Genomic DNA, 25,970 nt, shown 5'->3' on the forward strand with positions numbered 1-25,970 from the left:
CACGAAAAACTGGCTTCACAGAGATGGTGCTGGAGGACATGGCTTAGACACTCAGCTAAGGACCTAACCCTACAGCTGTACCAATGGAAAGTCTTATTGGGGACCTGGAGGGAGACAGATATAGAGAAATCCAGACCCTGGGCTGAGTGTGTTCCCTGTGTGGTCTTAAGGGAAATTGTACTTTATGGATGGAGAGCTGCATCTGGAAATACAGAGTGTATCCATTTGTATTCCAAGTTCACATCCCTCTCCAGGGTCAGTGGTAAGGATTCAGGCTCTTTGATTACTGGCCCAGTGTGGGGATGTCACATATTGGTAGCCATCACATATTGGTAGCAGTGGTGGAGATTACAGTACATATACAGCATACAGAATGCTCAGGTAACATTTAGCAGCACTGCAACAAAGTGAGGATAAGTAGAGCAGATAATTATGAAATAAACAAAGTATATTTTGCAGCAAAATAGTCAGCACTGGATGTATTTTAGTAATACATTACATCAGATATAATTACATGCAATTTGCCAAAGAAGAGTAGAAGGTAGAAAATATTAGAAAAGTGATAATTCACTGACATATATGTGTACATAGGAGAGGTAGTTTAGTAATACTTAGCCTGAAGAATATCGAGGGAATAGACAGGCATCAAAAAGGAACAGTTTCAATTTATCTTTGTGCATTGTTGAGGAGTCTGATTGGAGGGGTGATTGAGTTCCAGGATTCTAAGATACAACTGGAATAAAAAACAGTTCCTGTTTTGTTGTGAGCTTTGTGAATTGAGAGGAGATGTTTGTCAGTAGAGTATTGGTGGAGTGTAGTTGTGGTATACCCATTAGGACAGGGCATTTTTCAGGGTTTAAAACTAACCTATGAACAAACTGAAGTTGAGAGTGGGTGAGTAGATAGATAGCTCAAGTCAGTTCAGGTGCTTGAGGGTAATACCATGAAGTGTGGACTGTTGGAAGCATATTTGGCTACTTTATTAGAGCATTACTATGGTTTAATTGTCAGATTGGACTGTAGGTTGGCAAAAATAAGAGAGTCATACAGAAGAAGCCAGCAGGTAGGTGGATGCTAATGTCATCTGGCTGCTTTCAGTCAAATATTGTTTGGTTCCATATAGCAAAAACGTCTGATGTGTTGATTTAATTGCTTGTTCGATGTGGAGACTGAATGTCATGGTATCATCTACTATACCCCTGAGTACTTTAGTATTAGAGACTTCCTTGATATTTGTGTTATTTGCAGATGCGATTGACAGCTAGAAAACTATGCAATAAAAAAAAACTCAAAAACAAATCACACAATGAAGCCAGAATAAATTGAGCACTTTCATCCCATTTATTATAGAACTTCTTCAGAATTATACTGTTTTTTTATAATTATATTCAGAATTTTGATTGACAGTTAGCTTTCTATTTGGGATGAGTGAAAAGGGAAGACATCCCCAAGCCCAGCAATTATACCTACATTGTTATCTGCATGCTTCTCAAATGTCAGTATCAAGAAAAATCAATAACAGTAAAAATGACCAAGGATATATATTTCATAGGTTCATAGGTTCATAGGTAGATACTAGGCTATCTGCCCTAGGGCATTTATAAGCCTAGCCAGAGTGTATTTGGCTTCCACCTCCCTATTAGATTAGCCTACTGTGCCTCTGTAAAGTAGGTCACAGAAGGTACCCTTTTAAGATTAGTTTACTGTGCCTCTGTCTAGCAGGGACACAGAAGAGATCCCAGGGGTGAATTTGCGATTTCCCATCCACGCGTCCAGATTTTGCTTGAAGAGGGTCAGCAAGGGGCTATGTCTAACATGAATTGGGATTCTATTCCAGAGTGAGGGGAGCCTCTGGGAAATTAATCTGTCCCTCCAGCATGTCCTATTTATTTTTGTGCTGAGGTTTAGGTCCCTGGAGCGTGTAGCTCTAAGGGACTTGGATTTTTTGAGGTGGAGCATGTCCATTAATTCTGGGTTTGACACGGCTTTGTACGTCAGGCATAGATCGCCTCTGAGTAGGCGGTAAGCAACTGAGTAGAGCTGGAGTTTCTTTAGTCGAGCTGCATAGGACATCTGTTTGTAGCCCGTGATCCTCTTGGTGAGGTACTTTTGGGGTCTCTCCAGTTGCTGCAGGTGTCGGGTAAGGTACATCCCAAAAGGGGCATTGTATTCAATTATGGGCCTGATGAGTGACGAGTAGAGGGGCACAATGACCTCTCTTGATCTAGATGCGAACCCTTTCGTGATAAGGTGGGCTTTATAGAAGGTCTTTCTAACCACTTTGGCAACGTGATTATCAAAGGAGAGATTACTATCTATGTTGGTCCCCAAATCTCTAATTACTTCTTCCAGATTAATGGATTACCACCTATGTGGTAATTTGTGGGCACCTTGTTTTTCCCAAAGGGGATGACTATGCACTTTTTAGCATTTAGCTTGAGGCCGTGGCTCTGGCACCAAGCATCCATCTCTGTGAGACCCTTTTGGAGGATGCTTGTGTCAGCTGGAGATTCGATTATGGCCCCCAGTTTGCAGTCATCTGTGAACTTTGTCAGCCATAATCCCCCCGTGTTAGCCTGAACCTCAGAGAAGTATATACTGAACAAGAGAGGTCCCAGAATTGAGCCGTATGGGACGCCACTTGTAACTGGTTTGGATTCGGACATGGCACCTGCGATTCTGACCATGTGGGTTCTATCTCTGAGCCAATTTGCAACCCATCTTGTGATATAGGGGTTGATATTTAAGCTGGTAAGCTTATTTATGATGCCCGAGTGGGGTATTGTGTCGAAGGCTTTTGCGAGGTCCAGGTAGGCTGTGTGGACTACCTTACCCTCATCTATGGCTTTGGTAACTGTTTCAAAGAAATCAACTAGGTTTAAGAGGCAAGATCTGCCCTTAACAAAGCCAAATTGGTAGGGTCCAGTGTCTGGAGGCTCCCAATGTCTTTGCTTATGAGTTCCATGATAATACGCTCAATAGCTTTACAGACTAGACCAGTCAGGCTTATGGGGCGATAGTTTCTGGGGTCCGTTGTGGCACCACCTTTGTGGAGTGGGACCACTGTAGCTGTATGCCATTCTTTGGGTACATATCCTGTAGTAAGGCTAAGTTTGAACAGTGACTTAATGTGAGGGTTCAGTTCTTCTTAGAGCTCATGTAAGACACAGCCTGGGACACCGTCCGGTCCCATAGATGCTGTGTTTTTTGCTTTGGAGAGGGCAGCTTTCACCTGTGCATCTGTGATGTCAGGGAGGTTACATTCAGTTGGGATAGGCATTTGCTCCTTTCGGGGAGTTTGCGCTGAATCTGTCTGCCAGGATGTTGGCTATGTCTGTAGGTTCGGTATATTTTGTACCGTTATGCAACAATTCAGAGCATATCTGGGAGTTTCCCCCTATGTTCTTGACATACCTAAAGAAGGCCTTGTGATTATCTTTAGTGTCTAGGGCAATTTTTCTTCAAGCTGGCCTTTGATGATTTTATGAGGGATTGAAGTTTCTTGCTAATACTGATCAGAGATGCCTTCCCTTTTTGGGATTTTGCTCTGTCATGTAGTAGCTTCCTCCTTCTGTTGTATAGCTTATTTATGGCCGGGGTCCACCAGACCGGGCTCCTGTTTTTGGAGGAGTGAGTCTTGGTTTTATTTGGGATAGCACGATCCATGCATTCCTGCAGGTGCTCATAGAATGCATTTGTAAAGGATTCTGCAGATTGGGCTGTATTATCCTCTGGCCCAGGGGCTTTGAAGGATTCCACCTCAGTCTTGAGAAATTTCACACAAACACATAGTAGCCAGAGAATTTCAGCTTAATTCACAGACATAATTGCACACTAGTCCTGATTAAAGACTCATCTTCTTCAGACAGAAGTGAAACAAGACAAATTAGTTTAAATACCACACCTAAAAGGTCACATGGCATACTCATCCATTAATTCATAAAAGCATACACATATATTTAGCATTAAATAAAATGCCACTTATAGCTTTAAAAACTTATTAACACTAAAAGCATACATCCTAAATACACATTCACTAAACTACCTAAGTAGAAATTCATAAATCATTTATATGTTGAAGCATGAAAATTGTCAATGGAAACAAAGCACCACAAGATAAGAAATAAGAGGGAGATGAAGAAGACGGGGGTGGAGAATGGTGTAAGTGCAAAGTAACAAATAGTCATCTTTGTAAACTTTTCATCTTTATCACACTGGCTACAGAGGACACATCATTCAAACCTGGTTTTATATATGCCCTAGTTCTTATTTGCCAATATAATTCCCGTACCTCCAATTCTTCACTTAAGGGACCCCCCCTAATGTCATATTCAATTTGATCAATAGCTCTAAACAAAAAGGAATGCCCTGCGTTATCCCTCACATGCTTAGTCAGGCCATTTTCAATCTTCCCCTTTCGGATGTTGTAAAGGTGTTCATATACCCTCTCTCTCAGTTTACGCTCGGTTTTACCTATATAATAACCACTGCAAGACTGGCACTGGGCTACATAAACTACCCTAGTAGAGTTACAATTCAGTCTTGCCCTGTTGGAAAAGTCAACACCCATTATTTTATACTTGTTGCCCATGCACATATACTTGCAATATGCACAAGCTTCACACTTGTACATTCCGGGCATCCTAGCTGAAATAACTGGCTTAATTTCAAGTAGGCCCTTGAAGTTTTTAGCTCTCCTAAAAACTATCTGTGGGCCAGACCCTAACTTTTCCAACTGTTATTATTATTATTATTATTATTATTATTATTATTATTATTATATTTAGCTAAATATTTAGCCTTATGTAAGGACTGCCCAGCATTTTATGTTGGAAAGTCTGAAAGGGCACTAAAAAAGCAAATCTATGAGCACACTTACAACATTAAAAGGAAAAATTTGAACAGTGCACTATATAGGCACCTGCATACAGAACCCAGTCATGTAGGGTTTCTTTTTGGGATTTTGGAACAGGTACGTGTGGACCCCAGAGGGGGAGATTGGGAGAATTGGTTAGGCTGCAGGGAAACCTTTTGGCAGTTGAAACTGAATGCATCCCAACCCCTAGGGCTAAATGACCATATTTCCATCAAGCCCTTTTTAAAGAAAAAAAGTGAAAAATTGTAACATATCAAATTTTCATATATCTTTTGTGGTTTATGTTTTGAAAAGCGTTTTATGCTTATTAATTTAAAACCATGTATGATTAAATATTTGTAAACAAATTTATAACATGTTACTTAATGTATAGGGATGATTGTAAAAAGTGCTTTTGACTATATTTACCTGGTGGTTGTTGTGTAACATTGTTATGTTTTTAGAGTGCCTCTTTAAATCTTTTTGGCACCTTTTTTATGAATGGGAGTATTTATAGATCTGATTTTATGCTTGCATTTACACTTGAAAAAGCCCTGTATTGTTGTCAGGGTGAAAGCGCTTGTGGTGAATTTTTTAAAAAATAAATCTTTCTACTGGCTGAAACCTGCTGCTGCCTGGACCGTTTGTTGGATTATCAGTTTTTCTTTTCGGTCCTGCATCGGTCATCATTGTTTAAAAATTAGAAATAGTACTGCATACAACATACGGAGGGGGGGAGGTTACATGCCTGCAGGACACCTACATCTCATTTTGACCTCCCTATACCTTCTCTGTCATCAAGAATAACTATCCCTTCTGACACCATTCAGGACAGGTCTGACCTATCTGAATACCTGAATGGCTAATAATGCTGCATTGTTGCAGCATACACTTCCAGAGTTTACAGAGCTGAATCATTGAAAACTGAAACCCTATGCAATGTAATGAATCAGACCCCTGCCAACTATAGCAATATCCCATTACTTGTCTGTCTCTCCCCCATTTACCATAAACACTGTTCAAACTTGTCAGTGTCCATGCTATTTCCTTCCTTACTTTTACAACTATTTCATAGATTTGGATTTTATTTAAAACTTTATTTCAAATTTTACAGAAAAAAACACTGACAGTTATTTTCTAAACAAAACACTTTTTACATTTAAAGGAGTGTAACTGTGACTGATGTAGCATCTGATGAAGTCTTATGGTAAAAAGACGAAAATGAAGTTATGTTAAACGTTTATGATGTTTTGTGTCAATAAATATTCAAGTGAAGCCTTTAAAGTTTTGATTTTCGTTACTCCTCCTAAGTGCCTTTGATTTTTGGATTTATTGTTTTAATCATTGTTGGGCATTTTCTCCTTTTGAAATTTGGATGAAAAAGCCTTTAAGAGAGCTTATAAATAGGTTCTACTACAAAAAATACTGTCATAGGCCACACTACACTAAGACTAATAACCTTAAACATTTTTGAGTGCAACTAACTATTTAATAAAACCAGGTAAAACATCCAACAAAACCCTTATCCCAAGAGTCAGTCTTTAGAAATGCCTGAAAATGTCATGCTCGTTTTATTCAGGCAGTAATTTCCCTAATGAACTTTAAAAACTGTCAGTCAACATTACATAACACCATCTTCAGCTGTGGTACTTTCTGTCAATAACCACTTTCATGCACCAAATCAGGAAACTACTAAAGAGTATAAATCTAACCACCCAAGCCCCAGACGATATCTGAATATTTACACATATATGTAGATAATATATCTTATCCAGTTACAATACTTAGATCTGTTATCAGTCAGCAAGTACACTCTATCAGGAAACAAAGCTATATATACCTGTAGACAAAGGAGCACAAGATCTCAAATTACCATACTTTAGATCCATTGCTGTATTATCATTCATATCCAAAATTACTGAAGATGTGCTAAACACAGTAATTTTTTTTATTAGAATGCTTTTTTGTTGAAATTTGCTTTGTGGCTCTGTCTCTGTGTCCCTCTGTGATTCTGTCACCTTTCTCGTGAGACAGTGGAAAAGTGCCAAGCTTCTCTTCAGCATTTTTTCCACTGTCTCGCTAATTGTCTTTTTACTATCTTTATAGAGAAATATGACAGAAACACTGAGGGACAGATATTTTAGTTCCCTCTGTCCCTCTGCGGTTCTGTCACATTGCACAGAAAACATAATAAGAAGGCAATTACTGAGACAGCGGAAAAATGCCAAACTTCCAGTTGATGTTTTTTCTGCTGTCTCGCTAATTGGCTTCTTACTATCTTTATCGGGGAATGTCACAAAACCACAGAGGAACAGATATTTTACTTAAAAACTAAAAAGTTTTTTTTAAATAAAGAATGCTTTTTATTCAGTCGCTCTAACAGAAGAAGACTGAAAACTTTGCAAAAGAAACAGATGAGCTGATTTCAGAAAAGCATTTGAGGATGGTTTTGCTGATTGTGGTAATGAGGTACCAGACGTAGTGACAGGAATCACCAAAACTAACCTCAGATGCTTTTCTCTTATTTGCAACTTTTGGCTATGTCATTAACTTTTTTCTTTCTTTCGTCTCTTAATTTGTTGCTGATTTACCTCCACAAAAGTCATATGTGATTATTAGCACTCAGGTTTTTGGACTGGTGCTGGTGGTTTTGTTTAGTATAATAAACAATGACTTAGCTGAGTTACTTATGTGGCTCCTGAGTGAACCAAATGTACCGAAGCCTGAAAATAAGGAGGAGGAAGAAAGCAATATACAGTGTTTCTAAATACTCAAAAAGTACTTAAAATATAACCAAAAGGATGAGAAAACATGCTGTAGGATTGGCAATAGTCTTTATATGGGCTTCATGTAAGCAAGCATATAAGGTGGAGAGAGGACTGGGAGATGGTGATTGAACAGGGACAGGCATGGGTAAAGGGCAAATGCTGCAAAGATGACTTAGAGAATAGTTAGTGGTTGGTGACATGAGCCAAGTTAATGGTCTGAACAGTTAGATCTGGTAGAAGGAGCAATGATGAAGGAGGAGTCTCAGAAATACTTGTGTATGTGATAGAAGCAAAGAGGAATACATCAGAAAAGCGGGAAGGCAACCATTTGAAGTGATGGAACCCGCTAGATCAAGTCCCGAAAGGTGGACTGGCTGAAAGATCGGATTTACATATATCAAGTGCAGGATGACGTTTCTCTGAATGCTCCCTTTGCACTGAGGAATGTCAGTCTTTGATTTGGTATATATAGGTTTGGTGGGGTAGCTTTCCCCCCTGCAAAAAGAAAGCTTAAGGAGAAGAGCAATTTTTGAGCTTCACTCTTCTCTAGGTTTTCGGCACTTGGCATTTACAGTGCCAACATTTCAATAGGAAACCAAGCAAGAAGGATAAGGTCAAGAAAGGGCAATGGAAAGTGTACTTATACAGAATAGATAAAAGTTCCACTATGAACAGATGTTATGAATGGAGGAAGAATGAAGACTGGGATAAGAAAAAAATGTTAAACAAAGGCAGCTGGTGGAAAAAAAATGAACAGTAATAAGAAATATAGATAAAAGGAAACTGGATGAATGAGTAAATGTCAGAAGGAAAGGGGGAGCAAGAGCTAGTCAGATGGTGGGGGATACACAGGAAACAGAAATTGGGTATGTATTACAGGAGGAGGAGAGAGATAAAGGGAATGCATCAGTGACTGTAAGTAGTACACAAGAGAAGGGGAAGGGAGAAAACAAAAACAAAAGGGATCGTTTTCCATGGTGCTGAAGAACGGTACAAGTAAGTGGCATGGTACACCAAAGAGTTGCCAAGCTAGGAGGAAATAATCTGAGACACATACACATAGTGCCATGGCTTATGGGAAACAACACCATGACAGTAGGGCAAGAGGCCTAGCCACCAGGGAGATGGGAGGGTCCTAGTAGTGGAGTACTGAACCATAAGAAAAGCCAGGGAGTAACAGAGTGGAAAAGGAGTCTGGTGGAAGTCGAGATGGTCCCAGAGTTAAAAGGAGTCAGGAAAAGATATGCTTGGACCAGAATTAATGGTAGTCAGGAAAGGAAATGCTGGGAACTGAGTTACAAGCTGGCAAGGGTGGATACGCTGGGACCCAAGTTAACAGTAGTCAGGGAAGGATATGCCTTTTTTAGATGATTAGACACCTCCTGATGCTGCATTTATGGCTTCACCTATAAGTCCTGGGTGTTCATATTGACAAGGTCCAAGCACATCAAGATCGTCTTATTAAGGACTATAGTCAAGAAAAAAAATTGAAATAAGTGTTTTTGGTGGGGCAATCACCATCACCCCCCCCCCCTTATAGTGTTCAAGCCAAACACACCCCAGACATATACAAATTCTATAATTGCACTAACAGCAAAGAAAGAAAAAACTCTGAAAAGATAAAGAATCACCCCACACTTAGTAAATGCACACACAACTGCAATGATAGCAGAGGAAAAAAACATTTGGGAAGTTGAACTCAACTACAAGGCACCTTAACCATTTTCTCTCAAAGAGTTGTGCAAATTTTAAAGTTCTTCCCTTTTAGATTCTCCACTTGCAGTTGTTTAACCAGATATAAAATTATTCAGCCAGTAAGGCTGTGAAAGACTTCATTGTAATATGCCATGACATCTGTCTCATAGATCTTAAACATGTTAGGTTTACATCTCCCAAGAGTTCACTAGGGCCATGCAGATAAGCTAACTTAAGATACGAATCTCAGCAGCAGTGAGTCTTTATGAGAAAAAGCTCAGAAAAAGAATATTACATCAAAGTGGCTATGAATACACGTTGAGCAAGTTCTGTTGGTTAATGTAAATTGATTAGAAGACTTTTAATTTGAAGCACTTCAGTAGTGAACTGCAAAAGTGTCATTGCTATGAAAAATAAACTGTGCTGTGAAATTCACAAGATAGTCACAACTAGGTTCACAGGCTCAAATGTCAAGATGTTAATCCAGTGGCCATTAGGATACCTGATGACTATCATACTCCCATTTTATGTGTGAGAGTGCACATGTGGGTGCACACTCACACACACACACACACACACACACACACACACACACACACACACACACACACACACACACACACACACACACACACACACACACACACACACACACACACACACACACACACACACACATCACTAACACACTACATCAATATTTATTAAACTGACCACAAATGGTCAAAATTCACAACTGAAAATCAAATAAAAATGAGAAATGATGTTTTATGTAGGAGAAGAACCCTCACAGCAAAACACCCATTCCACACTGTCATCCATATTTCGCTCTGTTTTGTCAATAAAGCAGCATTTTCATGTAGAAATGCACTTAGCAAAGCTGTTGATAAAATGAATGCAAGTCCAAACCAATGGACCCCATATATATCTATATATATGTGTATGTATCTATACACATACACACACACACACACACACACACACACACACACACACACACACACACACACACACACACACACACACACACACACGTATGTATGTATATAAAATATTCCATGACTTGGAAAATGTTGTGTAATGAATCTGTCACTTTTTCTAGTACTGATAATTTATTTTTAGTATCAGGTTCCCCAGTGTCTTCTCTAATGTTAACTCAGACTGCAGAACATTCTACACAAAATAATTTAAACAGAATGGGGTCTAGCATTGCCTTACAAGCCAGGCAATAGTTAACTCTGACTAACCAGTTAAAGACTCATACAGTCAAGAGAAGAAGAAATAAATAACATTCAGGCAGTAACCAGAGTTCAGGACTGAACACCAGACCCCAGATGCTTATGAAGAAACCTTAATCAATGAGTCCCGAAATCACCCTTAAGTTAAAACTTTTTAACAACCCATAAGCTTAACTCTCTATATTATACACAGCACAACCGCACAATGATACGCCAGATAAATAACCTGCTCCACAGGCCAACCAACAGGGAAAGCATAAAATGGAGCAGAATAAAACGATGGCCAGTAGTTATAAAAGTAAATGTGGATTTCATTAAAGACGTTTTACTTTTATAACTGCTGGCCATCGTTTTATTCTCCTCCATTTTATGCTTTTCTCTATATTATACATTTATACCATCAGTATTATTACAAGGCAATGTGGATATATATCAACACTGAGGTCAGGTCTGTAGATGTCCTTTGTAATGCATGCCAGAGGCAGGATGCAGAGTGTCTATTTGGATGCAATATTAACTCAATGGGATTCCTAAAGAGATTCTGAAACAAAATGCCCATACACAGTACATAAGACACAGTGCACTTCCTAGTTAAGAGAGCTGCTCCAGGGACACAGATGTTCAGTGTGACTCAAAGGGAATACTGCAATATGCAGGTTCATGCAGCATATCTCACACGTTTTCTGAAGTTGGACTCAGTTACCATTCCTATACACCAGTTTTCATTTACATCTCTTCTTAGCTTCACTCTCTGTGACTGATGTCACAAAACTTCACAGTTCTGATATGTTACAGGCATCCATTGGGCTGTCCAGATATCGGTACAGTATTACAGCAACCATCCGAACAATTTAAAGGTGATAAGAAATAACCTGATGAGTGTTACATGTAGTACACTGATGGGTATGTGAGTGTGTACGTGTGTTTGTAGATATATAAACACAAAAATGTTTATATATGTGTGTGTGTGTAGGTATACACATATACGCACACACATATTTATGCATCTGTTTATTTATTTTTTGTGTGTCTGTGAAGCTGCATTTGTTGGACAGAAGACTTGTATACAAAATACTAACTAACTGTTGATGGAGGGCTTTGGTAACTATTGTTCTACAGCAGCAGAGTGGCCATTATCTTGTGTGTACCTTTGTAACAGTGTTATAATGCAGTTTCAAATGACAACTTTCATATACATTCTTGGCATTACAGAGCTAGGACTGCTGTTCTTGCTGTAAAACTAGTTGCATGCTTAGTGTTCGGTACCATCTCATTTCTGTACACATGCCTTGCTGTCCATTTGATCTCTTCTTGGTATTTTTTTCATGCGTAATAGCCTTATGCACTACATACTACATTAATGAATCCTCCGCAGGCATTCCAGTTCTTTCTGCTTTAATTTGCTGTTGTCAGCTATCAGTCATCATTTGAAAGGGTATAACATAAAACACTCCAGGCTCAGTAAATAGAATGCTTAAAAAAATAACATTTCTCAACCAAGGAATAGAAAGTCATTCCATTGCAGTACACAATTTTGTTATTTAATAGCCAGCAGTAGACTGAAATAAGCCAAAGGTAAGGTGAAAATGGCATCCACAAAGTAAATTACAAGGTACATATGACTTTAAAATCTGTAATGTTATCAAAGTCTTATGAAATGTTATTACACTGCCATTTTTCTGTATGCCTGTCTTACAACCAAACAAACCAAGCTCATAGTCAGCTATAGCACCATAGCACCACAGCACCATAGCAACATAGTATCATAGCACCATAGCACCATAGCACCATAGTACCATAGCACCGTAGCACCATAAATTTGTACAGAAATAGCTCAAGATTCTGTTAAGGTAGTAAAGCAGTGAAACAGATAAACAGCAGTTCTGATGGTGTTTAAAGACACTCCCTCCCATCCTCATCATATCCAAAGATGTATGTGAGCTGTTTCTAAGTTAAAACTTCAAAACAAAACAGCAGAATTACCTAACAATTTACCCAGGTCAAGTAAGGTAACAGCAGCTCAGTTCTGGAGGACTGCTGATTGCTATTTTATGTTCCACCCACACCTTGTCTGTGACAAACCAAATTAGAAAACTGACAAATTACAGCAGCACCATGTGAAGGTGTTTAGGTGGCACTGTGTGACACAGTAGCTAATTTTGACTTCTGAAACTGTATTTTGGGATGAGTTGCATCAGCTGCCTTTTCTATACTGTATGACGACTAGCAAATCACTTAACTTCCTAATGCTCACCTGTCACCTGAGAAAAAGAAAAGTGTCAGTGGATCTCCCAAGCTAGAGGAAACATACACAGTACATAAAACACAGTGCACTTCTTATTCCCTAACTTGAATTATATTTTAAGTAATATTGTGTCCTTACCTAAAACCTCCATGCAGCGATACAGACCACCTGTGCAGTTCACCTGGCTTTTGTTATTAGCAGAGCATTCGTTCTTTCCCGTTTCATAACAGCTGTAGCATCTGATGCCATTAATATTAGTTGGTAATGATGCTAAATACAAGAACAGAATATAGCTTTGTAAATATCCATTCTGTGCAGTCTCTTATAACAATGGAAAGAAATGATTAAGACATTAGTTTTAGCAATATATATATATATATATATATATATATATATATATATATATATATATATAGAGAGAGAGAGAGAGAGAGATAAATAAGTACAATTGTGTGGTATCCAACAGTTCAACCAATATCTAGTTTGTCACTGTTAGATTATTTCTTGACACAAGACACTCCCATCAGTGCCAGTACTAAGAAATGTCTAACTCCAGAAAGAGGTGTTTTTCTGTGACCAATTGGTAAGGCCATGCTCATAGTACCAGAACCACCGGCAAGGCTACTCTCCCATCACCCCTGTGGTCATTACTACCAATCACTTTGATGCTGACCTTGATGTGAAACAAAGGCAAAACAGACACCATCTATCGTGCTTCCATTACTATCAGCAGGTGTGTGAGTGTATGTGCATGTGTATGTTTGTGTGTGTGTCCCTAGATAGGAGCAGTTATACAACACTGCCACAGATATATTTTCTGAATATTTATACGTGTGACACACAGGGGGGCACAGCCCCCCACTCTAAAGTTCACAGTGGCTTCTCCAAATTTCAGGGCAGTTCATATGCATCAGTATACATGTCTTGAACTCCCAGACTTTCAACCTGTGTTAAGTCCTGCGTTCATACAGTCATGTTAGCAGCAGCATTTGAAGAATATGTGTTTGAACAATAATATTTTTGTTTGGCTGAAGGAGCACAAGTACATTGTCAAAAAAAAAAAAAAAATATATATATATATATATATATATGTCTGTGTGTATGTATATATATATATATATATATATATATATATATATATATATATATATATATATATATATATATATACACACATATATATATATATATATATATATATATATATATATATATATATATATAAATTATTTTATGTTGTTTATCTACAAGATATAATGTGCATAATTGATAGAGCTTGGGTCATGGGCCATAAGACATATAAGCAAGCCATTAAAAACAGTAAAATATCTAAAGTAACAATGCATCAAAATACAGTCTAGTGAAAAGTAAATGTTAACAGCATATACATTAAATATTTGCACAAAGTATGATAGAATGTCTTCAAACAAACAGAGGCTCAAACATTTGTCCACTTTATTACATATCCATCAGCTGTGAGGGACAAATGAAATAAGTATTTTAAAATGGTTAGTCTTTTAGCTGAAGGTAAAATCTTCTGTCATCTTCAGTAGACTCAAGTATGGAAGAAGAATACATAAGCTGAAAAATCTAAATCCTTATGTTGTAAGGTTCTTCTGTTTTATAACATACTGTATAGTACTTAATTTCTTTTTTCTTTTGTGTCTTATTGAAAATATCTAAACAGTACTCTTACTCGCGTAACACAAAGTCTAGCCTATTTGATTTTTTAATTATCAATGTGGAAAAATCAATTGTTAAAAGACAATAACTGTGAGAATCTCATTGAGTCTGACAGTTTGTATTAGTTTTAACATTTCGCCAACACATAGAAATGTCGTCTTCATTATGAATATTCTTTTTTCTTCTATTTTTGCAGGGATAGCTGCTCTGTGTGTGGTCAGTTAAATGCCATTTCTGGGTTCTGCAAGTTTTATATGAGTGTTGTTTATGGTACAGAAGCATCAGTAGACATCAGGGCAGTGTGTTCTCATTTGCTACTTCGGCTACAAGAAGGGTAATCACAGTATTATATCCTGTGCCCCATGGGGATATAATAGCATATCTTTATTATTTGCTCTGTACCTCCTCTTTGTCCCATTTCTGTCTATAAATACTACAGGTGAAGTTCCTTGTTGCATCCATTTACTAATATTTACAGATTAGGAAGCAGGATCCAAACCATATAATAAGTGCCTATATATGCTACATTTTATATTCTACTTTTCCCAAATAAAATCTCATGTCTTCCTATTTTACCTACATTCTTAATTTCTAGCCTTTTAACCCCCCCACCCCCATTCCCTACATTTCAGAGAAGACACAAAAGGCAACCCAACTCTTTTCTTTCATAGAAAATACTTCTTTCCTACCTAGCTTCTATAAGCTTTCAGACTCCACCACTACTAAATATCCTTCTATCCTACTACTACCTTTTCTTTCTTGATCCCTACTTCCCCACTACCTGCCAACTATAACATAAATATCCCTTACTTAATCATGTTACTCCTCAGCTTATCCGCTACTCTTCTCCTGCTACTGGGCCATCTCACATCCCACCATGACTCTGTAATAATGCTTAACTTATCTCCAATCCTGTCCCAACCATCTATTAATACTTCCTCCCTATGCTCTCCATACATCACACCAAACCTATTTAATGATGTCACCTTTACTCCAAATGCAGACTGATTAAGTCTATTTCAACTCAAACCACTTAAACCAAAACAAAAAACAAGTGTTAATAGTTCCAAAATACATGAAAATCCTTCTAGGCTGGCCCTGCATATCACAATAAACACCAAGGTAATTCTCTTCCGCATACTACTCCTAACCCTACAATGGTCAACCCCCAATCCATGTAATCTAACTTTTGCTACCATAAATGTTAGAAGCATAAGAAATAAAATTGCTGAACAACTAAGCACCTGGATTATCAAACATAAGGTTGATATTCTTGCTGTAACTGAAACTTGGCTTAAACCCAACATAAACTATTCCAAAATTACACCTCACAGCTATAATATCATCCTTAATGACCTTATAAAGAGGAGAGATGGAGGTATTGCTTCACTATTTACCAATAACTACCACATTTCCCCCCTACAACAAACCAATACCAAAACTCAATTCAGCAGAGCTTCTTATTAGTTTCCGGAAATTAAAGAATTATAAATAAATATATATTACTGTTATTTATATCATAGGATCATAGAATCATAGGAAGTTACTAGGCTATTGGCCCTGAGGCCCTTATATGCCTAGGCAAGAGTTTAGCCTATGTTTTGACAAATCAACACCCAATGCCCCTGTCCAGCAGGGACATGGGTGGAATCCCAGGGATATATTTTCTGTTTCCAATCCAGTTATCCAAGTTACGCTTAAAAAGGGTTAAAGAGGTACTCTGCTTGATATGTCTATTCCATAGATGAGAGAGTCTCTGGGACACAAATCTGTCCTGCCAACAAGTCTTGTTGATTTCACAGATCAGGCTGAGGTTGCATGTGCCGGTTATTCGAGTGAAGCTTGACTTGCGGATATGCAGCAGTCCCATCAAGGCAGGGTCTATGATTATCTTGTATGCCAGACAGAGGTCACCTATGAGGAGTCTGTATGAAACTGAGTAGAGGGTTTAGCCTATTTGTGTATGGTAGATGTTTGCGGGCCTGGATTCTCCTGGTGAGCAACCTCTGTGGTTTCTCCAGCTGTTGCATGTGCTTTGCGAGGTACATGCAGAAAGGTGCATTGCATTAAATAATGGGACTTATAAGGGAAGAATACAGGGATGTTATGACCTCCTTGTCCCTGGATGAAATACCGTTACTTATGAGGTGGGCCATGTAGAAGGCTTTCCATACCATGGAAGCAACATGGTGGTCAAAATTCAGGCTGCTATCAACCTGGGTGCCCAAATCCCTCACGATTGATTGAGTGCTTAAGACATTGTCATTAATGTGATAATTTGTGGGGACTCTCCCCAAAGGGGATGATGATGCATTTTTTGGTATTCAGCTTGAGGTTGTGTTTCTGGCACCAGTCATTTGTCTGAGTGAGACCCTCTTGGAGGATGTCCACAACACTAGGGGAATTGATGACAGCACCCAGCTTGCAGTCATCTGCAAACTTGGTCAGCCATAGCCCACTGGTTTTGGCCTGCAGCTCAGAAAAGTAAATACCAAATAACAGAGGCCCCAAGACGAACCCTGGGGTATGCCACTTGTTATGGGTCTACTGCTTGAGGTGGCTTCCCCTATTTTGACTACGTGGGTTTTATCAGTGTGCCAGTTTGCTACCCATCTAGTAACATATGGATTGATGCCTAGCTGAGAGAGTTTATCTATTATACCCGAGTGGGGAATATTGTCAAAGGCTTTGGCCAGGTCAAGGTAGGCGGTGGGCACCGTCTTCCCCTCATCCGTGACTTTGGTGATTGTCTCAAAGAACTCGACCAAATTTAGCAGACATGACCTCCCCTTGACTAAGCTTCCTGGTAACAATACAGCCTATACTGGAAGATATCCTAAAGTGGATATCCATAACAATTCCACTAGAAACAATATTACTAGGTGATGTGAAAGTCAATTTTTGGATGTAAACTCTAGCTTACCTACATCTAGCATGAAATTATGTTTTCACACAACTAATTAATAGCCACACAGATGATAGCAAGACATCAAATTCCCTATTAGACTAGATCTTAGTATCAGACTATAGCAAGTACATCATCTCTGGTACAATGTCTGACTATCTCAGTGATCATCTCCCAAGCTATACAACCAGACATCTCACACATCCATTTAAACAGCATGTTTATAAAATTTTATAAAACAATATGCAACCTTTCCAAGTTTAACCCAGAAATGTTCATCACTAATATATCACCTATTAACTGGAACTTCCTAAAAATCCTCACCTTAGATGATACTGTAAATGAATTCAGTACGATTTTTCTGAAAATCCTAAGTAACATTGCACCTCCTATAAGGAAGAGACTAAAAACAAATAATGCAATCTGGTTATCTAAAAAGTGCAGAATGCTAATGCAGGATAGAGAAAAAGGATGAAAAGAATTGCAAAAGTACAGTACATCACAATATCTTGAAAACTTCAGAATGCTTCGAAATATTACTAAAAAGCAAATTAATAAAGTCAAAAATATATACTATATTAACATTTAGAATAATAGTAAATGCAACCCTAAAAAATTCTAGACTGCCATTAAAGAAATCTTGTATCCTGTCCATAAATTCAATCCTAGTCCCTCTCCCAATAACTCATCCCTTGAAACCACAATACAATTCAACTCTGATTTTGTAGACAGTATAGCATCTATAACCAAGGATTCCCTGGCATCTAATCCTAACCATGCCCAACAGCCATGTATCACCACATCCATTTTCACTTTCAAACCTGTGCCCACATCCTGTGTAAAACTATTCTTAGACAAACTTAAACCATGCTCTACTTCAGCTGATGACCTTTGAAGTGAATACCTTAAAACAGCAGCCAATATCATTGCCTAACCTGATTCAATCCTTATAAATGGGTCAGTCCAGGCATCCCACATTCCCTCCTTCTGGAAAATATCATACATTGTCCCTCTGCACAAAGGAGAAAATTCAACAGGCATTACTAACTTTAGATCTGTAACAATCTTATCCCCACCTCTCCAAAATACTTGAAAAATGTATGCAAAAACAATTGCTGGACTATCTCCTGCAGGAAGACCTGCTGTCCCCTACACAACATGGCTTCCGTCCTTCCCACAGTACTAACACTGCAATTGTAACATATATAGATAATGTCAATAAAGCTAGAGGATAATGGCAAACTAGGTCATCTTGCATTGAAAGGGGTGTATCTGCACTTTTGTGAGAGAATTGTGTTTGATTGGCACTTGACTGGTCAAGGGAGGCCGGTCTAGGGCTTGTAATAAGCATCCTCATTGGTCCTTTTGAATTTTGTTAGAGTTTTTTTCATGTTTTAGCTTCTGGTATTTAGGCCCTGCATCTGAGCAGGTTTCTGTTTGTTTATACCGAGCTGAACTGAAGTGGTCTACCAGCACAACTCTGAGTTGAGATACCAGATGACTAGAGGCTTCTGGGTTTCCAAAAATACATAAGTTGTCTGTTTTTTTGCTTAGTTATACTATTTGCTGCACTTTTATTTGCCTGCTGCCTACTTTTATACTGTATTTATTTACTGTGTACTAAACTACACTGTTATTCTGTAATTGCCTGCTACACTGTGCCTGTAAAATCGAATTTTATTGCTGCTTTCATTGTTTAGCAAAAATTTTTGTTGCTTCCACTGTTTGTTAAGTATTTACTGGTATTTTTTCACTGTTTAACGCTATCTGTTCTGCTTGCTTGGTTTTTCCCACCAAGCGGTACATAATTAACTGATCTGTTAACTGTTTAAATCATTCTTTATTGCCTCCTGGCTGATTTTCTGCTATTTTAAACATTTTTTCAGTGTCTCGCTGCTATTGTTCTGCTGTGCTAAACATTCTCTAGTGTTTCCTGCTGAAACTAAGGTAGCTAGTAGCTGTAGCACAGTCCAGATCCAGGCCTGCTGCTTCTGGAACTGTTTGTAGTGGTTTGTTTTTTCTGAGCACGTTTTCTAGGCGATCTTGGATTGGAAGGGGGCTATCTGCACCTTTGCGAGAGAATTGTATTTGATTGGCACGTGACTGGTAAGGGGAGGCTGGTCTAGGGCTTGGAATAAGCATCCTCATTGGTCTTTTTGAATTTTGTTAGACTTTATTTTCAAGTTTTAGCATTTGGTATTTAGGCCGTGCATCTCAGCAAGTTTCTGCTTGTTTGTGTGTCACACAGCACTGAGCACTACTCCGCAATTCTGCGCCAAAGCCAGACAGTTAAATTCAACAAATTTTCCCTTAAAACCCAGGCAGAAATATCCATTCGCCGAGCTCTTCTATGATCGCATCTGAACAGCCACCCCTACTGACAATAGTCTTCAACCTAGCATTATAGACATTTGGACTACCCTTGTTTCTCCTGCCAACCTTGTTGACTTGGGTCTCTTGAGGTAGTGTAGCAATTGCCTCATATACACAGACAACCCTCTTCTAATAACACAGTCTAGTACAGAGTGCAAGAGATGTGTTTACGCCAAGAATCTAGAATCCATCCTCTCTCTCACTCAAAACAGTTTTACAGATAAGCTTGTCAACTCACCCACCACTACATAGTCACATAGTACCAGTACTCATACACATAGTATGCATCAAATATGTAAATCCACATATACAAAAGCTCTCTTGAAAAACTTACTAAAACACCAGAAACCTCCAAAACACAAGTCTGCTACAGCTAACACAGTGTCCACAGCACCCATGACACATAGCAACACTAGTGTCTTACCCACCAAGCCTATAAAGCATAACAGTCATAAAACAAGTTTTCTTGTCATTGGAAACTCAATAGTGAGACACACAGATGTCCCACTCACCAAGTTGGACAAGTAGAATGTCACAGTCAGGTGCCTGTCTGGTGCCAGGATTTGTCAAATCATGCATGCACTCAGGTTTTTCAGCAACAAGTACCATTATGGCTCTGTCATAGTTCTTGTTGGTGTGAATGACCTGAGATGTATCTCACTGGACTATATGAAGAGAGAGACATGGTCAAGCTCTCTGAGTATGTGTCCCAGGCAGGTTTGTCCCTAGCCTTGAGCAGCATACTACTCTCACCTAGAATATTGCCAAAGTATAAACAAAAAATGATTGATTTCAATAATTGACTTAGCTTATGGTGTTATTCCAAAGCAATCCAGTTCCTGTCTGCCTGGGAAGTCATGGTCGACAAACCTCCTGCTTTGCCAGAGACAGTTTGCACCTGGCACCCCTAGGCTTTCAGCTGCTGGCAAAGGCTCTTGCCTCCCCATAGTGCCTTTTTTAGGCAAGGTTTCAAAAACAACATTACTGAGGTGAAATTAACCAGTCAGAACAAAATAAGGATGTTGTTGTTCTTTCAGCTTTTTCTGGTTAGGGGTCGCCACAGCGGAACTCCGGTCCACTAATGATTGGCAGTAAATTTTTTTACGGGTGCCGAGGTGCCAGCTCAATGCCCAACCTTCAATGAAGGCATGGCCATTCTACGCATGTCTTTTGAACACCACTTGACTGCGGGGAGGACATGCAGACTCCACACAGAAGGTGCTCCAGCCGAGAATCGAACAGAAGAACCTCTTGCTGTGAGGCAACAATGCTACTGCAGTCAGAACAAAATAAGGATCCTGATACTAAATGCTAGTAGCTTAAACCAAAAACTGCACTCCCTTGAATAACTTCTATCGATAGAAGATGTAGATGTCTGTGCAGTCACAGAAACATGGTTTAAGGCCTCAGAAAGTGCCCCAGCCCTGCAAGCTACAATGTCTTCCACACCTTTAGATTGCAAAATGAATGTGTGAAAACCAAAGGAGGTGGTGTTTCAGTCTATATCAGAAATAAATTCACCTCACTTCTAGTTAGACTGGACAACTCCATGGAGTTAATCCAAGTCCAGGTTACAGTGGGTAAGACCCCCCCCCCATTCAAGTTCTAGCAAGTTATAGATCCCACTCTATGGGTCACAACATCCATAAAGCCTACTTAACCAAAGTGAAGACAATCCAGATTTTACAGAACATACTGGTGATGGGGGATTTCAATTATCCCACCATCAACTGTGAAACCTACTCTAGCCCAAACTCACTAACACAAAGGTTCCTTGACTTTGTGAATTCAAATGCCCTGGAGAAAATTTCCATACCCCAACAAGAGGAACAAATATTCTAGATCTGGTCCTCACCAACATATCATATGGGTGCACTGCTGCAACTGTTGGACCCTCATTAGTTAAAACTGACCAAAAATCATTCACCTTTGAACTGACACTAACACCAGAACTCACAAAGGGGAAAATCAGAATAAAAAACTTCACCATGGCAAACTATACCCTCCTAGGTGAAGGTATAAATGCATTCCAAGCCTACCCCAAGCTGAAATTGGTAAATATGCTGAAGCTTACACTAACCCTGTGCAAGTACCTGGACAAGTGTATAAACTTGGCTGTATGAGACAGAATCAAAGCCAGAGCCTCAAGTAAAATCAAGCTGCCATGGTGGACTTCCAGCACCAACAAATTCTACAATAAATGCAAAAAGTTGCTGTCCAAGAAAATAAAGAAAAGGACCCAAGAATGGAAAAGCACCCTCCTCAGCCTTAAAAGGCAAATAAGACAACTTGTCAAATCCTTAAAGAGCTCCTTTCAGAGAAACCTAGCAAGCACTGCCAATGATAACCATAAGGTATTTTACAGTTATGTACATAACCTAAAGGGTAGGACCCAAGCATGTGCAGAACTGGTGGCCAACGGTATCACACAAACTGACCCAAAAGAGATAGTGAACCTGCTAGCAGATTGGTTTGGCAAACATTTCACTCTCTCATCCCCTCCTGACTTACAATAAACCCTCCCCCAAACTTACATATCTGAGGAGCAAATCCACAAAGTCCTGTCCAGGGCAAAGAACATTGCCTGTATGGGACCAGATGACATCCCAGACTGTCGTCTAAACAGGCTAAAACATGAACTGGCATCACCACTAATTACCCTTTTCAATCATAGCCTAACCACAGGCTTTGTTCCTGTGGAATGGAGAACAGCTACAGTTATTCCCTCTACAAAGATGGCCTAGCAATAGACTCAGGGAATTACAGACCCATAATCCTGACCAGCCTCATCTGTAAGGCAATAGAACGTATCATTATTGACTTCATAAATAAATACATAAGCCAGGACTCAACAAACTCTGTGCAGGAATATTGCACGGAGTGAACTGTGTCTGTTTCCCCTTAGCTTTAACAGCTGTGCACCTTACGTATTCATGAAGGTACACTGCTGCTAAGGCTAAACAGACATGAACACTACTGAGTGCAGGGGGGATGTTTAAGTAGTGCACGCACATCTAACATGTCCCCTGCACTCAGAAAGTGCAATATGGCACTTTTTAAATGCATTTCAATGTCCATGGACACTGAAATCAAATAAAATTAGTAAATTCTGTATCTGTGGACACTGAAATAGATAGAGAAGCAAGAAATTAATGCAGGGTGTGTGTGACAGGGTCTGTCACACACACACCCTGGATTGTCAAAGTGCTGTACGGAAAGCTGATAGAATAAAAGGATTACATTAGCATGGATTTCCTGAAGGGTATGAAGTCTGAAACACAAATGCCTGTCAATATGTTTTGACTTAAACCCCAAGTGATTTGCAAATCATTTGCTAGAAAACCACAGTCACACTTTCTAAGTTTGTAAGAGCCATAATTAAAATCTGTCCCTGTGTGTTCCTTTACAATTTCCCTTACTGTGACTGACAAGGAGTACAGATACATGTAAATAAAGTGTATTTATGATTTTTTTTCCATTCTAAGGTATGTTTAAGCATAGCTGAGCAGGTGTGCACGTTATGGCCCTCTGCGCAGCATTGCTTAAACATCCCATAGGGGATAAATAAAAATATACAGCTAAAATCCTAATACTGAGATAGCATAGTAGTTAGAGTCCAGGCTTTGTATGCAGGTGTTCACATTTCAAGAACCAAAACAGGGACTTTATTTTTACATGGGGAAGAGGTGTTAAATTATTATATTTATTTTAAATTATGTAGTAATTGTTATTTGTCAACCAGGGTAGTGTAGCTGGTCTAAACTGGAAGTGTGAGTGCATATAACATGTGGAATCACCCATATATATGTAAGTGTCCCATACAGTATAGTCACAAACCATGGAGGGACGTCATGTAAAGTAAATCATATACACTTACAAAGATGTCAGTAATGATTAATTAGGTCATTATTCTGATATTGTCTAAAAATGAAAAGTGAGCAATGGTTAGCAGTGCTCAGCTATTCTTAGTCAGTATAAGCATTGCTTAAACGTGAATGCTAAGCAGCAGTCAGCTCAGCTAAATGGATTTGTGCACTGTTAAGCAATGCTCAACAATTACCCCTTTAAGAACTGTTCAACCCAGCTTAGTAGATTTGCGTACTGCTTAGCTGAGCTTAGCATTTTCAAAATGGTCCAATGACAGCAAAGGGTAGGAATATAGCCTTATTTAAACAGCGCAGGTGTGAATACAGCCAAAAGCTGTTGTAGCTTGCTCACAGTAGGAACTATGTCAGGTGTTGGTGAGGGCTTGTGCTTTCAGGTGCAATGCAGGGCATTTTGGAGTCCACAGTCATGGCTGGGCTCTTTGTAGCAAACTATGATGACAGACTGCTGTAGAGCAAGTGCCAGGGCTCACAGTATAAAGTGGAGGCCTGGGAATGTCTGGCATACAATCTCACCAGTGCCATTGGCATCCCTGAACTGACAGAAAGGGGGTGCTCTTGGCCCAATGGATCCAAGACGCTAGAGACAACTATGCTCCAGCAGTTTGTAAGTATCCTAGATATAGCTGTACCAAATTCTAGCCTGAGTATGTGACAGACAGGTATGCATAATGTTTGCTTTCTCCCCCTACAGCTACAGTGGAGAGGGCTAGCAATGCTGAAGCCCATGTGGACAGACTGACAAGGCTGCACCAACAGGCTAGTGAATACAGATCTACCTTGCAGTATATAGTGAAATAAATAAAAATGAGTAAATTGTTTACTGTGTTCTGTGTCTAATGATTAAAGTTTGCCAGACTAATAGTCATCTACAGCATATGCAGTAATAGAGCACTGTGTCATATAAGTACAATAAAAACCTAAACCACCAACTGTTGTGTTTATTCCAGTATGTTGTTGTAGAAATGGAATGTGTACAGGTTCTGCACAGAAAATATGGCTTTGACAACATGAATTAACATAGGTTGTTCTGAGAATCAACTGCTAGTATGCAAAACAGTTGATTGTAGAGCCATAAATCAAGATATACATGAAATATGACATATGATATGCACTTAAATCCAAACCCTGAATACTAATGTCAAATGTATTATAGTGTGTCCCCTGCTGCAGTGCCTTGTGTTAACCTTTGCTTTCCAGATTTTATAATTTCAAAGGATTACTACACAGTACACTATCTGTCATGGATGAATCTCAAGATTACAAGGTCAGACTGTCTAACCCACAGTGTATTAGGCAGAAAGTCAAACAAGGGAAAGCAGTTCCCCAGTAGCTCAGTGTGATGAGAAATAGCCTTGTAGGTAATTTTAGTGCACCCAGACATGGTTCCAATCCAGGGAGTGGTACTGAGATATGTGCATATATACACTCAAGAAATCTTGAATATTTGTAGAAACAGTTAGATAGTGGCAACAGATATTTTCTCCACAGGTCTTACAGGTAATGAAGTGTCTGTAGTAGCTGTTTGAAGGGTATAACAATGCACCATATACAACTGTCCCATTGTCCAACCCCATGCCTGCAAATGACAGCAGGATAGGTACATAAACCATGCCCTCTTCCCAATACATCTCTCAAGTGCCATGCTGTCATGGCTAGAGGTCACAGCTGCCAATCACCTTGGACACAGATAGGAATCCAGGTGAACTATGCTAGTACAGACTCACATAACATCATTGCAGGGTACCGCTTCTTTGTCAAGTATGTAACCCTGACCTGTACAAGCCCCCTCCAGTAAATTAGCCACAGTTTACCCAGTTCGCCCCATACCATTACAGGTTGACAGTATAACAGGTATGTATGTGCCATAAAAGCTGTAGGCCATAGGTAGATGTAAAGTGAGGGCAGACCTGTAGAGTATTGAGCAGTACTGTTGTGAAAAACAGAAGCAATACAGTTGTCGATGGGCATTTTTCTCTCCCCCCCACCCATCATCTGCATCAATAATTATCGTTCATATACTAGGGGTATGTTGTTCTCAAAACTTATTGTTGGGACGTGTTCTGTTATTGTTCACGTATTTCATTGGTTGCATATTAACATACCTTGTTCAAATACAATTACTGGTGGCCAGGTGCCATCAATGTAACTTGCATGCTATTAAAATACTTACTGTTATTCCATTTATGCAAGTGTTCTATTTGCTATGCAACTGTTTCAAATCTGTTGGCTTGGTTTAATGGAAACACCCATGCATACTGTTTTAACTAATTTTGAAATGTGTTGTTCATGACTAACCAATATATTTGGGAAAACCACAAGAC

At 39.1% G+C, this 25,970-nt stretch overlaps 1 protein-coding gene across 1 annotated transcript in view; it reads right to left on the reverse strand.

Moving 5' to 3' along the window:
* The window catches only part of LOC122809551 (urokinase plasminogen activator surface receptor-like), a 481,166-nt gene that overhangs the window by 25,311 nt on the left and 429,885 nt on the right, over positions 1 to 25,970 (reverse strand). Inside the window, exon 6 of the mRNA XM_044081133.1 lies at positions 12,940 to 13,071. Within this exon, the coding sequence (XP_043937068.1) occupies positions 12,940 to 13,071 (132 nt within the window). The remainder of the gene's footprint in view (positions 1 to 12,939; positions 13,072 to 25,970) is intronic.

This window comes from Protopterus annectens, chromosome 8.part0 (assembly GCF_019279795.1).
Source record: "Protopterus annectens isolate FY-2018-M chromosome 8.part0, PAN1.0, whole genome shotgun sequence".
NCBI lineage: Eukaryota > Metazoa > Chordata > Ceratodontiformes > Protopteridae > Protopterus > Protopterus annectens.